We start from the raw sequence: 12,080 nt of genomic DNA on the forward strand, positions 1-12,080 counted from the left end.
GCTGTCCTGGAACATGCTTTGTGGACCAGCTTGGCCTCGAGCTCACAGAGATCTGCCTGTGGTTGCCTTCCAAGTGCTGGTGTTAAAGGCCAGCACCACTGCACCTGGCTTGTTTTTTTGGTATTCTTTAAATGGTTCTGAAGAATGAATGTACAAAATTGTTATATAAGAGTACAAAACCTTAGGCTCAGAAAACTATCGTCATTGATGTTGTGAAATAATGCAGGTTAATAATTAAGAGCTTTTTTCAGAGTGCATCTAATACTATAAATAGCAGTAACATTACTGGAGTCTAATAAATGCTAATTGATGGTTTTGGCCCAATGAGTTATGATGTATGGGCTGTCTTTGCAATGCACTTTTAAACTACACAAAATGTTTATTTCCTATATTCTTACATAGACATGTGGGTGAGAAGTCATTAGCAGACCTGAGACCCTTCTATATAATGTGTTGTTGGCACCAAGCTAACTGAGAGAAAGTAGACAATTCAGTTAGAGGACACAGCCCGTGAAAAAGTAGCCGACTGTACCTAATGATAGGGATTGAGAAATGTCAGGAATAGTTAACGTTTCTTCCCCCCCTCCTTTTTTTTTAGGGATTTATTGTTTTATTTATTCAATAATTTATTCCACATACCTAGGAGAATGACTACATACAACAGAAACTCAAAAATATTTACAAATAAATGAATTGGCCTTTTAAAGGGTCAATTTATGTTAGTTATAGCTAGGTAATAAAATGTAATGATTAATATATATTAAGTAACATAAGCAGAAACAAAAGATTTTTTCCTAACATTCATACAGTGTCCTCCAATCCCACTCACTTTTTATTCCTCCCAGATCCACCCTTGAGTCACCCACCAAAACTATCAAGTCCAATTTGTGCTGTACATAGACTCATTGGAGCAGGGTCAAACTCCCAGGTAGTGAGTTCCTTAAAGAAAACTGACTCCTCCCCAACCCTCACCAGAAGCAAAGCAAAACATTTTAATTCAATTAAGTTAATTTTATGTAAAGCAAGTATATAGTCACTGCATGACTAAAACCTGTAGTGACTGTTTATGTCAGGAGTCCATGACACGTGTGGAAAGCCGCTTTATCAGCACCCCCCTCCCCCTCCTCTAAAAGTTTGAATTACTATTAGATAAAAGATCAATGAGATTAGGTTTAGGGAAGTAAAGGTGTGTTCACGGGAGTATCTTGTTCACCTTCACTTACGGTTTCTATGAGATAGACTATGACTAGAGAGAGATTATGTCTTCTTTGAACATAAATTCATAAAAAGATATGACTGTGGTACCTACTTTGATGGTTATTGAAATCTACTCCTGTCTTTCTATTCCTGTTTCTATTTCAGGAACATAAACAGAAACATTTAGAAACAGCAGCACATTTCATCTAAATTCTCAATATAAGACTTTATTTGTCATAATTTCATGAGTTATATTTGTGTTAATATAGTCAAACCTAAATTGTTAGATACTTAGAACTTTATAATTATATCATCTTGAAAACTGCTTCCTTTTTGAGAACAAAATGGTCTTCTTTGCTCCTGCTAAAGACTCTTCCCTTAAATTCCATTCTTGTAGTATAGCTGTTGTTTTTATTTACATTGTAGTTGAACATCATTCACCATATTTTTCCTGTGTGAAAGTTTCTTTAAATCAGTTTGTGGAAGAAAGAGAACTTTTATGAGGAAAGCTGTGAATAACGCATTTCTAGTGTAGCTTTGGATGACGTTTGATGATTGCTACCAATGTGAAATGTGCTTTTTTTTTTTTTTTTTTTAAAATTGAGAGAAAGTAATTATCAGGTGGGGGGATTGGGAAAGAAAATAACTTTTGAGTTTCCATTATGTGTAAATGTTTCAACAAACCCTGAGGGAGGTATCATTTTTATTTTGCAAAATAAGAAACTGACTGAGGTTGGATAGCTCAAATCAAAGGGTCACTAGTAGAACAGGAATAAAGCTTTTATTCTGATAATTATTCCAATTTTGTTTCCAACAGTTGCTGACAGATTGGGCTAAAATATCAATGCACTGAGCTTTAGTAGACCTGCTGCTGTTGAGTTATTTTATTTTATTGGAGTTTTTCCAGACAGGGTTTCTCTGTGTAGCCTTGGAATTCCAGGTCTAAAACTTACTCTGTAGGCCAGGCTGGCCTTGAATTCATAGAGATCCTCCTGCCTTTGCCTCCCAAGTGCTGGGATTAAAAGAGTGCATCACCATTGCCTGGCCTTTATTTAGTTATCTTTATGCAGCTTTGTTTTCAAAGCATCATTAATTTTGTGTGTGTGTGTGTGTGTGTGTGTGTGTGTGTGTGTGTGTGTTTCTCTGCCTTTGAACTTAGATATTATTGAAGTAAAATGATCTTTCAAAAAATTTGAAACCACCCATAAATAAAAAGATAAACAGCTTCACGAGAGTAAATTTAGGCTGGAGGGTTTTTTTTGTTTTTGGTTTGGTTTGGTTTGGTTTGGTTTTTTTCGAGACAAGGTTTCTCTGTGTAGCCCTGGAACTCACTCTGTAGAACAGGCTGGCCTCAAACTCAGAAACCTGCCTCTGCCTCCCAAGTGCTTAGGATTAAAGGTATGTACCACCACCGCCCGGCAGGCTGGAGCTTTTTATTTTGAACATCCTGTTTGACTTGTTAAGACTCTAATGAGCACCTTTTCTCCTGTAGGTTCTCTTGTCCTATTTGAACTCATTGCTGCTGTATTCTCTGTTCTGTAGTTAGGAAAAATGAGGCTGACAATCCCGTGCCGTGCAGTGACTTGTACACATCTGCAGTGCTTTGATGCTGCCCTCTATCTTCAGATGAATGAGAAAAAGCCCACCTGGATCTGTCCTGTTTGTGACAAAAAGGCTGCCTATGAGAGTCTGATACTAGATGGGTAAGTGTAACTCTGGGCAAACAGTTAGAGAAATAGAATAAGTGGAGGAAAACAAGCAGGCTACTGCTGATGTGGGGTAGGGGACATTTTTAATTCTATCACTCAGGAGACAGAGTCAAGTAGATCTCAGTTTAAGACTAGTTGGATTTGTGTGTGTGTGTGTGTGTGTGTGTGTGTGTGTGTGTGTGTGTGTGTGTAGTATATAGTGAGACCCTACAAAGTATTAAGTAGTTATGTGTACCTTATAAATGCAGTCATATTACATAGGTGCTAAGTTTGAAGCTGTAGTTTGTGTGTAGGTTATTCTGGCTCTGGAGTTAAGTTCTAAATGTGATTTCTTACATTGTTTATATTAGAATTGGGAAAATTGTATGAATTGATTTAATAAGTTAGGTCTTCCTTTTTGTTAAAGATTTGATTTTTAATTATGTGTATATATGTGTGCCAAAGTCTGTGTGTGTGCAGTGGTAGGCCCTGATTTCTATTCCTGTCCTTTGTGCTCATCCTCTACCCTCCCATCCATCTCTTTATCTCCCTCCCATAGAGAGGAATTATAATTGTCATGGAATGTTAAATAAGTGAAGTTCCAGTGGCCTTTTTAGGTCAGACTGTTACTTTGACTTCAGTGTATACTATTTTCTTATTTCATCATTGACTTTTATGACATTTATGTACTTTACAGGCTTTTTATGGAAATTCTCAATGACTGTTCTGATGTGGATGAGATCAAATTCCAGGAAGATGGTTCTTGGTGTCCCATGAGACCTAAAAAAGAAGCTATGAAAGTAACCAGCCAGCCCTGTACAAAAGTAGAAAGTATGTATTGAATGTCAGGAACGTTCAAAGCAGTATAAATTATGAAGTATAAACTCTAACTACTAGGACTATATTCAGAATTTAGTTTGCTAACTTTAGGTCATTCATCCTTCCTCATTTTCTTAAGGAATGTGCTAATTTATATACCATTCTTCAAGCTTTTAAATGGTGTTTCATGTACAAAACAGAGAAGTTAGAAGGCTTTGAGGATGGGTATAGATAGCATGAAGCCTGGAGTTCAGCCCTGAGTTACGGATGGGGCGGGCCATGGGTGGCCTTTGTGTAATCCTGGTCCTCTGGAGGCAGAGACAGGAATCCGTAGGGCATCCCGTTATCTACCTGTGGGTGGGTGCTGACCCCCTTGAGGGGGTGGAGTGACTTTTTCACAGTGGTTGACTTAAGACCATTGGAAAACACAGATATGTATATTGCAAATCATCGTAGAATTACAGTTATGAAGTAGCAACAAAAGTAATTTTATGTTTGGGGGCCACCATAACATGAGGAATTGTAGTAAAGTGTCCCAGCAGTAAGAAGGTTGAGAACCACTAAACTAGACTTAAGTAAGGAAATCGGTGCAGTGAGACCTTTAAGTGGCGCGCAGTTGAGGAAGATGCTTGATATTAACCCGTCCTTCACATGCATGCCATTGCACAGAAGCACACTTGAGAGACAGAAGGATTAGGAACTGTTTTGTATATCTTTATAGAACCTATTGTGGTTGGAGCGGCCATATATATCATTTATTAATCAGTGTGGAGACTGGTCATGAATTAGCTGTTACTGAGCAGATTCTTCCATTTGTTGGTGTAGGGATTCTATAGCTTTAGTTACCCAGCGTGTGTACTTACTTTTAGCTCCTTTAGCTATCTGCACTGAAGGGCCCTGCTAAAGGAGTTTGGTAAGTTGAAGTCCATGTGCACATGCAACCTCTGGACTCATTTCCTTTGATTTTCTTCTGGCTCTGTTGAATTGAGCAAGTACTCTGTTACTTGTTCTCTTGTGATTGCTCGAACTCTTAGGAGTCACATTGCATGGGTTGTCCACATTAGTGTAAAGTGTGGGCAGGTATGGTTTTATTGATTTATGTCTGATGGTTTTTCCCTAATGAAATAGCATTCATTTTTTTGTGGTAGGTTATAGAGAATAATGTTATATAATATGATAAATGTGATTGCTTGTATAGACTGAATGAGTAGTGACTAGATGATTCATGCCATAGTAGCTTTGTTTACCAGCTTGTGACTTTTATACGACCACTGGAGTTGAAATGTCTGTCTCTAACTCAGCGGTGCCGCATATAGAAACATGCAGCTACTGACACTGCATACTCAATACTGCCACACGTGTATGATGACAGTGCAGAGCTGGTCACATTCTATACTCTTGTCCCACGGGATAAGGCCAGTTGTCTAACCCTCATGTTCTGTCTGTACACGGATTGCTAACCTAGAAAGACAACATGAGTAGCCCCAGGTTCTGTAGTAACCCACTGATAGTGCTGGAGAGAGCATGCTGTGAAGGGGGCTTCTGACCTCTGTCAGGAATAGCCCTGGCAGTCCTCACTTATGTTGAGTTAGTCCCTGCTAGAGAATATGGTTTCCTTAGCTGTGTATTTTCATGTATATATGCACATATTTAAGACTTCTATAGCTAGTTTTTGTTAATTCTTTGATATTTCTTTTTTTGTCCCCCTGTTTATTTCCATCCAGGTTCAAGTGTCTTTAGTAAACCTTGTTCAGTGACTGTAGCCAGTGATGCAAGCAAGAAGAAGATAGATGTTATTGATCTAACAATAGAGAGCTCTTCTGATGAAGAGGAAGACCCTCCCGCCAAAAGGAAATGCATCTTTATGTCAGAAACACAAAGCAGTCCAACCAAAGGGTTTGTCGATTTATAGTTCACTACTGTTCATTGTACTTGAAATGAATTGTTCTTGGGATGGTTTTGAAATATCTGTGTGAGAAGTAACTATAGAAAGCAATTTTCATCTGCTTTGGTACAGTTGAAATACTTCAAGAAAGCACATTATTTACAGGAGATTAAATTTTGCTGAAAAAATTCGACATGTCTGGGAAGTGGGAGTTTAAGTATTTTTGCCTTGTGTTCCATTCTTGAGCCTGTTCACAAGGGACTTGGCATCTCAGGCCATTTTGAGGAAGTTGGTAGAAGGGAATGCAGCTACAGGAGGCTTCTGAGGGCAAATCCATTCCTGGCACTTCTGTATTCTTGTTAGGTGATTTTGGTTATAATCCTTGATTTTTTTTTTTTTTTTGACCCCCTTGGTGTTGTGTTAAAATGAGGTAAGATAATGCCTGCTTCATAGGATCACTGCTAGGTGTTCATGAGATTATAGCAGAGCTTGGCCACCATGTCAGGAACCTGACAGTTTCTTAGTGAAAATCCATCTTCTCTCCTTTCCCCTTTACAAGCAAAATATGGGCAAGGAGATGGGTGCATCTTACTTACCGTGTACTTTCTATGACTAATACAGGGAAGCTTAGGACCTTTATGACAAAACAGATTGGACAGATCCTTCTCATAAGAGAGATCTTGACACCCACGAATTGTTGTGACAGCCCATGATTACATCCTTAAACCTGTATGTGCTAGTCTCTTCTCTGTCTTCAGTGTAGTTAGTATTTCTTAAGCATTCTTTTTGTACTAACATAAATTACCCATTTTAAGTATATATCACGAAGATGTTTGTTCACCACTGCAAGTCAGTTCTAGCATATATTCAACGAGAAAAAACGCACATAATCATTTGCTTTTATTGTCCTGCATCTCCTAGGTGTAGTCAACATAGCTTTTGCATTACATTTCTGAATTTACCTGTTGTGGACATTGTATATAATGAATTATATTCTGAGTATACTTCAGATTCTTTTTTATAATTCTTTATAGGTACTTTGAAATAAGTTTTAATAGCTATCGTTTAGACTTAACACTTTTGAACTGCTTTCTGAACGATGAAGGCACTTACTCTTCTAACCCAGATATGGTAGCTAATACCTGTGATATCAGTACTTCAGAGGCTGACACAGGATATCACCATGCATCTAAGACCAGCCTTAGGCTTCTGCCAAAAACAAGGACGACAACAGCAACAACAAAAGCTAAAATAAAGTACCTATATTCCAAGTGTGATTTATATATCGCAGTATGAGTATGGGCTTATATTTTTCTGTTACCTATTTAATTAGAATAAATTTTTATTTTTAGTGTCAGAAAGTAAGAAAAGTATTTTAGGGTTTTTTTTCCTACATGCTAATTATTGCTGTTTTGAGACAACTTGTTTAATACTTCTTTTTTTTTTCCATTTTTTATTAGGTATTTAGCTCATTTACATTTCCAATGCTATACCAAAAGTCCCCCATATCCACCCACCCCCACTTGTTTAATACTTCTGAAAATGAAATGATAAACAAGTGAAGATACAATTTTGAACTATTTAGTGAAGTATAGAATCAAGATAGTGGATGCTTAAATATTCTAGATTTTTACTTTATCATGTTAAATATAATTAAATGTTTCAGTTTTATAACAGGATTTCAGACTTTTTCTATTCATGATCAGTTTTTTGTGATCCCAGGAATATGAACTAAATATACAAATTGAACATTTACAGATGATAATAAATCATAAACTTTCAGAAACAGTGTTTTATTATACATACTTTACTATTTATTAAAAGTGGAAATATTGCATTCTAATGAAATAATTGTGCCTATTTTTACATAAAAAGAATTAAGTGGGTGGCTAAGAAGATTGCTCAGTGAGTAAAGTGATTTCCCTACAAGAGTGTGCAGCATCTGAATTTAGGTCCCCACCACCCATATAAAGTCTCTGCATCTGTGACCCCAGTGGTGATTCTGGAGACAGAGACAGGCAGATCCCAGAGGCTAGGAGGCCATCTAGTCTCGTGGGATCAGTGAGCTCCAGGTTCAGTGATAGAGTCTGTCTTAAAAAATAAGATAGAAAAGTGATTGAGAAACATGCCAGGGTGACCACTTCTGGCTTCCATTGACACACAAGAGAGCAAATACATACATTAAATTTGGATAAATGTTTGATATTGTTGGATATAGAACATATCAGTTTTAAAGTACCCATTCACATAAATACATAGTACAAAATTAGATAAGTATGTTAAAGAACACCAAAAATGGTTGGAAATTTTTCCTAATCATAACTCTAACATCCATTTAATGATTTTTTTTTAAATGCACCTCAAATGAGCCACTCTAAAAGAAATATTTGAAGTCAAACATTGTAATGCAGTACTATTCAAAGAGATTTTAATTTGATACTTACATACTGAAGAATGGTGCTGTAAAAAGGAAGTTTTATTTTCCTTAATTAAATACTATATTCCCATTACATAAGCACAGTAGACATAGCAGGTCACAATAGGGATGAATTTGAGCCAAGGTGTTTAAGGTGGCATCAGGTAGCATAGTATAACTGCATGTGCATTGTAAACTGTGCACATATCTGTTAGGATCTCAGGGTTAAATGAAGTCATCTGGCTGGGCAGCATGGGTCAGTGTTGCCAGAGACACCTTGAATTCATTGTGCATTCAATTACAAATTAACATTTCAGTTGTTACTTAGAACCTTTTCCTGTTAATCCATTGCGGACATTACCCATAGTTCCAGAAACCATTTTAGAATATGAGGAAAGTTGAGTTGCAGGTGTTAGAGGTCATTTCATGTGTGCTGAGAATTAAACAGTGATGCTGACTCAAACTGAAGTAACTGTAGATAGTGCCCTGTGCCATCCTACAAGGATCTTCTATGTGTGTCCTGCACTCTGTCAACCAATCCATGAGGATGAGATAAAACTGGTGGAGTGGTGCACACACTAATTATGTGACAAAAGTTCAAATGGACTACAGCATGCAGAAGAATGGAGAGAGTTTACACTTGAGGATACATACAAAGGAGGTAGATATTAAAACTCTTTATAAGCCTGGCGTGGTGGCGCACGCCTTTAATCCCAGCACTTGGGAGGCAGAGGCAAGCGGATTTCTGAGTTCGAGGCCAGCCTGGTCTACAAAGTGAGTTCCAGGACAGCCAGAGCTACACAGAGAAACCCTGTCTCAAAAAACCAAAAAAAAAAAACTCTTTATATAGATTGAAAAGAAGAACACTCAACACTGCTAAATATAAAGTGGAAATTGTACTAATATCAAGAATACTTGAATAATTTTAGTTTTTTAATTTTGTATTAATACTTTTACGAAATTAATACTTTTTTCAAGTATTAAGAATACTTGAGAGAAAAAAAGCTTGTACTCTAAAAGTCTTTGTAAATTTTAGCCATAAAAGTTGAAATAATCCTTAATACCTGAACCACATTTGCATAAAAACCAAAAATGAACATACAGAGATATAAATGAGAATTCTAAGATGAGTCTTATGAAGCTAGCAATTATCATTAAAGTGGCATTCACTACAGCTAAGTAGAGTTCATTCTCCAAGCTCTTTAGTATTGGAAACTACAGTGATAAAGTGATTTTGTCAGAAGGACAGTTATCTAGTTTTCCTCATAGATGCTTTGAAAGTATTCAATAAATTTCTCCTGGTAGAAATTTTAATGTCTTTTAACTGTCTGAATTCACTAAATGGTGATGGGCTCACTGCTTAAAACGAGTTCATATTAGACTGCTTCAGGAGAAACATAGTGTGTAGCACTCATACCCTATCATTTTGTTCCATTTAGGGTATGTGACTGTACTTAGCATTTTAGCCAGTGCTGATCATTGAGAAATGCTCTTGAATATAGCCAAGAAGATTTAACAGGAGAGTGAGTTGTGGCGCTTAGGATGTGATGGGCAGGTGGGTGTCAGGACTGACAGTATGAAGCCAAGAAAGAGACTGTCACAATTATTGTGATTCTTAAAATATTAACTGGCTGGATTTTTTTTTTCCTTCGTGTGACATTTAACAGAGTTTGGACCAGTAGAAGAAAGATAGATGGGAAAACTTACTGACTATTGATAGTTGATGTTTTGTGTTAAAATCTCATTTTCTGAGAGCTGGAGAGAAATGGCTTAGTGGTTTAGAGCACCTTATTGCTGTTACAGAGGACCTAGGTTCTGTCCCAAGCACCCACATGTTGGCTCACGACTGTCTGTAACCCCACTTGCACCTGTTGTGATGGCCTCTTCTGGCCCCCATGGTCACCAGGCACTGTGTGTATATTTAACATGCAAGCAGCACACTCATACACTTGAAACAATCTCTTAAAAACATTTTCTTAATTTATTTTCTATTAAGTCAGGGTAGACGCCCTCTGTCAGCAGGCCCTGGTGTCAGTTTCTGCTGTGGTTGACACCTTCAGTGTTGCCAGAGACACCTTCCTTGTTCCTTGCCAGCTCTTCTGCTTTCAGTGTTTTTTTTCTCATCATTTATTTTCTAAGAGCGCAGTGTCTGGAAGTTTTAGAATTTTAACTGCTGATTTAAGGGAGAGAGTAAGCAAATGAAGAATAGAGAATGATAAATTAGAGAACTTACTGTAACTTAAACAGCAAGAATCACACAGGCCTTTTAAGTTTTAAGGGGTGTATTTTAGTTTTAGTAAAAATTTTAAGTATTTTTTTTTCAGAGAACCAAGAAGCAAGTGAAGCACTTCTGACGTAGAGAGAATTACTGTCACCGTTTTGATAGTAATCTGAGCCACAGCCCTTTTAATGCAGCTTTCTAACTCCTGTCTGGAACATAGCCTATGGAGAACTTTAACTTTATCTTACGCTCCTTCCCAGCTCTTAAGGGCCTACATGGCTGGCTGCTTTGTTGTTGTTGATGATGCTCCAGAAGTAGGGAGCAGACAGTAAAAGGATTCAATGTGTTTGTCTCTTAGTTGGTATTGCTGACAATTCCAGTCTCTTTCTGCTCCTGTGATCAGAGTGGGAACCCAGAGCAAACTTCCAAGTATGTGAATGATAACTGTTAACTAGTTTTCAGACACTGAGATCTGGACCACAAATGATTTCTATATTATTTCTGGTATAAAACATGATCTAAAATACTAATGCTTACTATATAACAGCATTCTGCCAATTTACTTTTATATTATAAACTTATGAAAATTTAGAACAAGTACATGTGCTTATTAATATGTGCATATACATGTATGTATATATGAATCCTATGAGGAGTTTAGTAGTACATTTTAAAAGTTAAAAAATAGTTTTATTAAATTTTTAGTATCAGAATTTTATACCTTTACTTGAAGGTGACATACTCATTTTCATTTCTCTGTGGAATTTCTAATTCATGTCTATAAATACATATCTCTCCTGGTTTTTTTTTTATAATACATGGTCTCATATAGTACATAGTTTTGTTTCAAACTTGATATATTGGTAGCCAAGGATGGCTTTTTACTCTTAGGACTGCAGGCCTATATGATCCTGCCTAGCTAGCAAGTCGGGTTTATAATGATAGTTGCAAAGGTCAAGCAATAGGAATTAATCAGCCTGAATTCTTTAACATCAACCATCTTTAATGAGATTTTAATGATTTGCTAATGGGGTGCCTATTAGGTTTTCATATTTTTGTGTATTTAACTCAATCTTTTTGGCATGGGAGAAATGGAATAGGTATACATTAATTAGGTGTTACTGTAGGGATGTGCAATAGGGAATAACTAGGGCATAGTTCATTCAAATCAAAATAAAACCATTTTCATTGTCAGACATCTGAGATTCCTGATTTAGCTCTATAGGCCTTCACTTCTCCAGCTCTGTCCTCTACAGCACATACAACTTGTTTCATAAACTCAGACCTCTCCACTGCACACTGCCTGCTGTGCTTGACAGTTGTTGCATGGCGCTAGCATCTCCAAAATGCTGAACTTTTCCATTGCAATTGGGCTGTGCCTTCAACAGCCTAGCTCCCTTTCAGTAACTCCAACCATGCCACATGGTGCCCAACCTCAGCTGCTCTCTGTGGCACCTTCTTGCCTCCAGTACTACCTGGGTAGTTCAACTGCAAGCATGAGATATAGTCTTAACTCTCCTGGACAAAAAGCTGATCCTGAGAAAATATTGCCAGATTTTCAATCCTCGGTGATGCTGGTATCTTCTTAATCACTGTTGATTTCTCAGCTTTAGCCAGCCAGCATCTATTGTTCCAGGAAAGCAAAGGTTTCATTGCTTGGGTGCAGAACTCTGGCCAATCATCACTGATTTTTTTTTAGTCCAACTGAGGCAAGATTTTTAATTCCTCAAATTGAATGGCCCTGATTAAGTCTTTTAGGTACTTTGAGACTTTCCTCTGAAACTTCACAAGCCAGGCCTGCATCACCTATATTGCAAATGTTCCTATCTTCTGAGCTTCTACACAAGCAGCAGC

The 12,080-nt window shown here is 37.3% G+C and overlaps 1 protein-coding gene across 11 annotated transcripts in view; it reads left to right on the forward strand.

Moving 5' to 3' along the window:
* Positions 1-12,080, forward strand: part of Pias2 (protein inhibitor of activated STAT 2) — a 90,535-nt gene that overhangs the window by 65,176 nt on the left and 13,279 nt on the right. For all 11 annotated transcript variants that reach the window (XR_001782348.2, XR_001782349.2, XR_003952503.1 and 8 more), the window contains exons 9-11: positions 2,740-2,900; positions 3,583-3,716; positions 5,429-5,600. Coding sequence is in view for 8 of the 11 variants with exons in the window: in XM_006526423.3 (XP_006526486.1) it covers positions 2,740-2,900; positions 3,583-3,716; positions 5,429-5,600 (467 nt within the window). In the remaining 3 variants the exon portion in view is untranslated. The remainder of the gene's footprint in view (positions 1-2,739; positions 2,901-3,582; positions 3,717-5,428; positions 5,601-12,080) is intronic.

The sequence above is a fragment of the Mus musculus genome, chromosome 18 (assembly GCF_000001635.26).
Source record: "Mus musculus strain C57BL/6J chromosome 18, GRCm38.p6 C57BL/6J".
Classification (NCBI taxonomy): domain Eukaryota; kingdom Metazoa; phylum Chordata; class Mammalia; order Rodentia; family Muridae; genus Mus; species Mus musculus.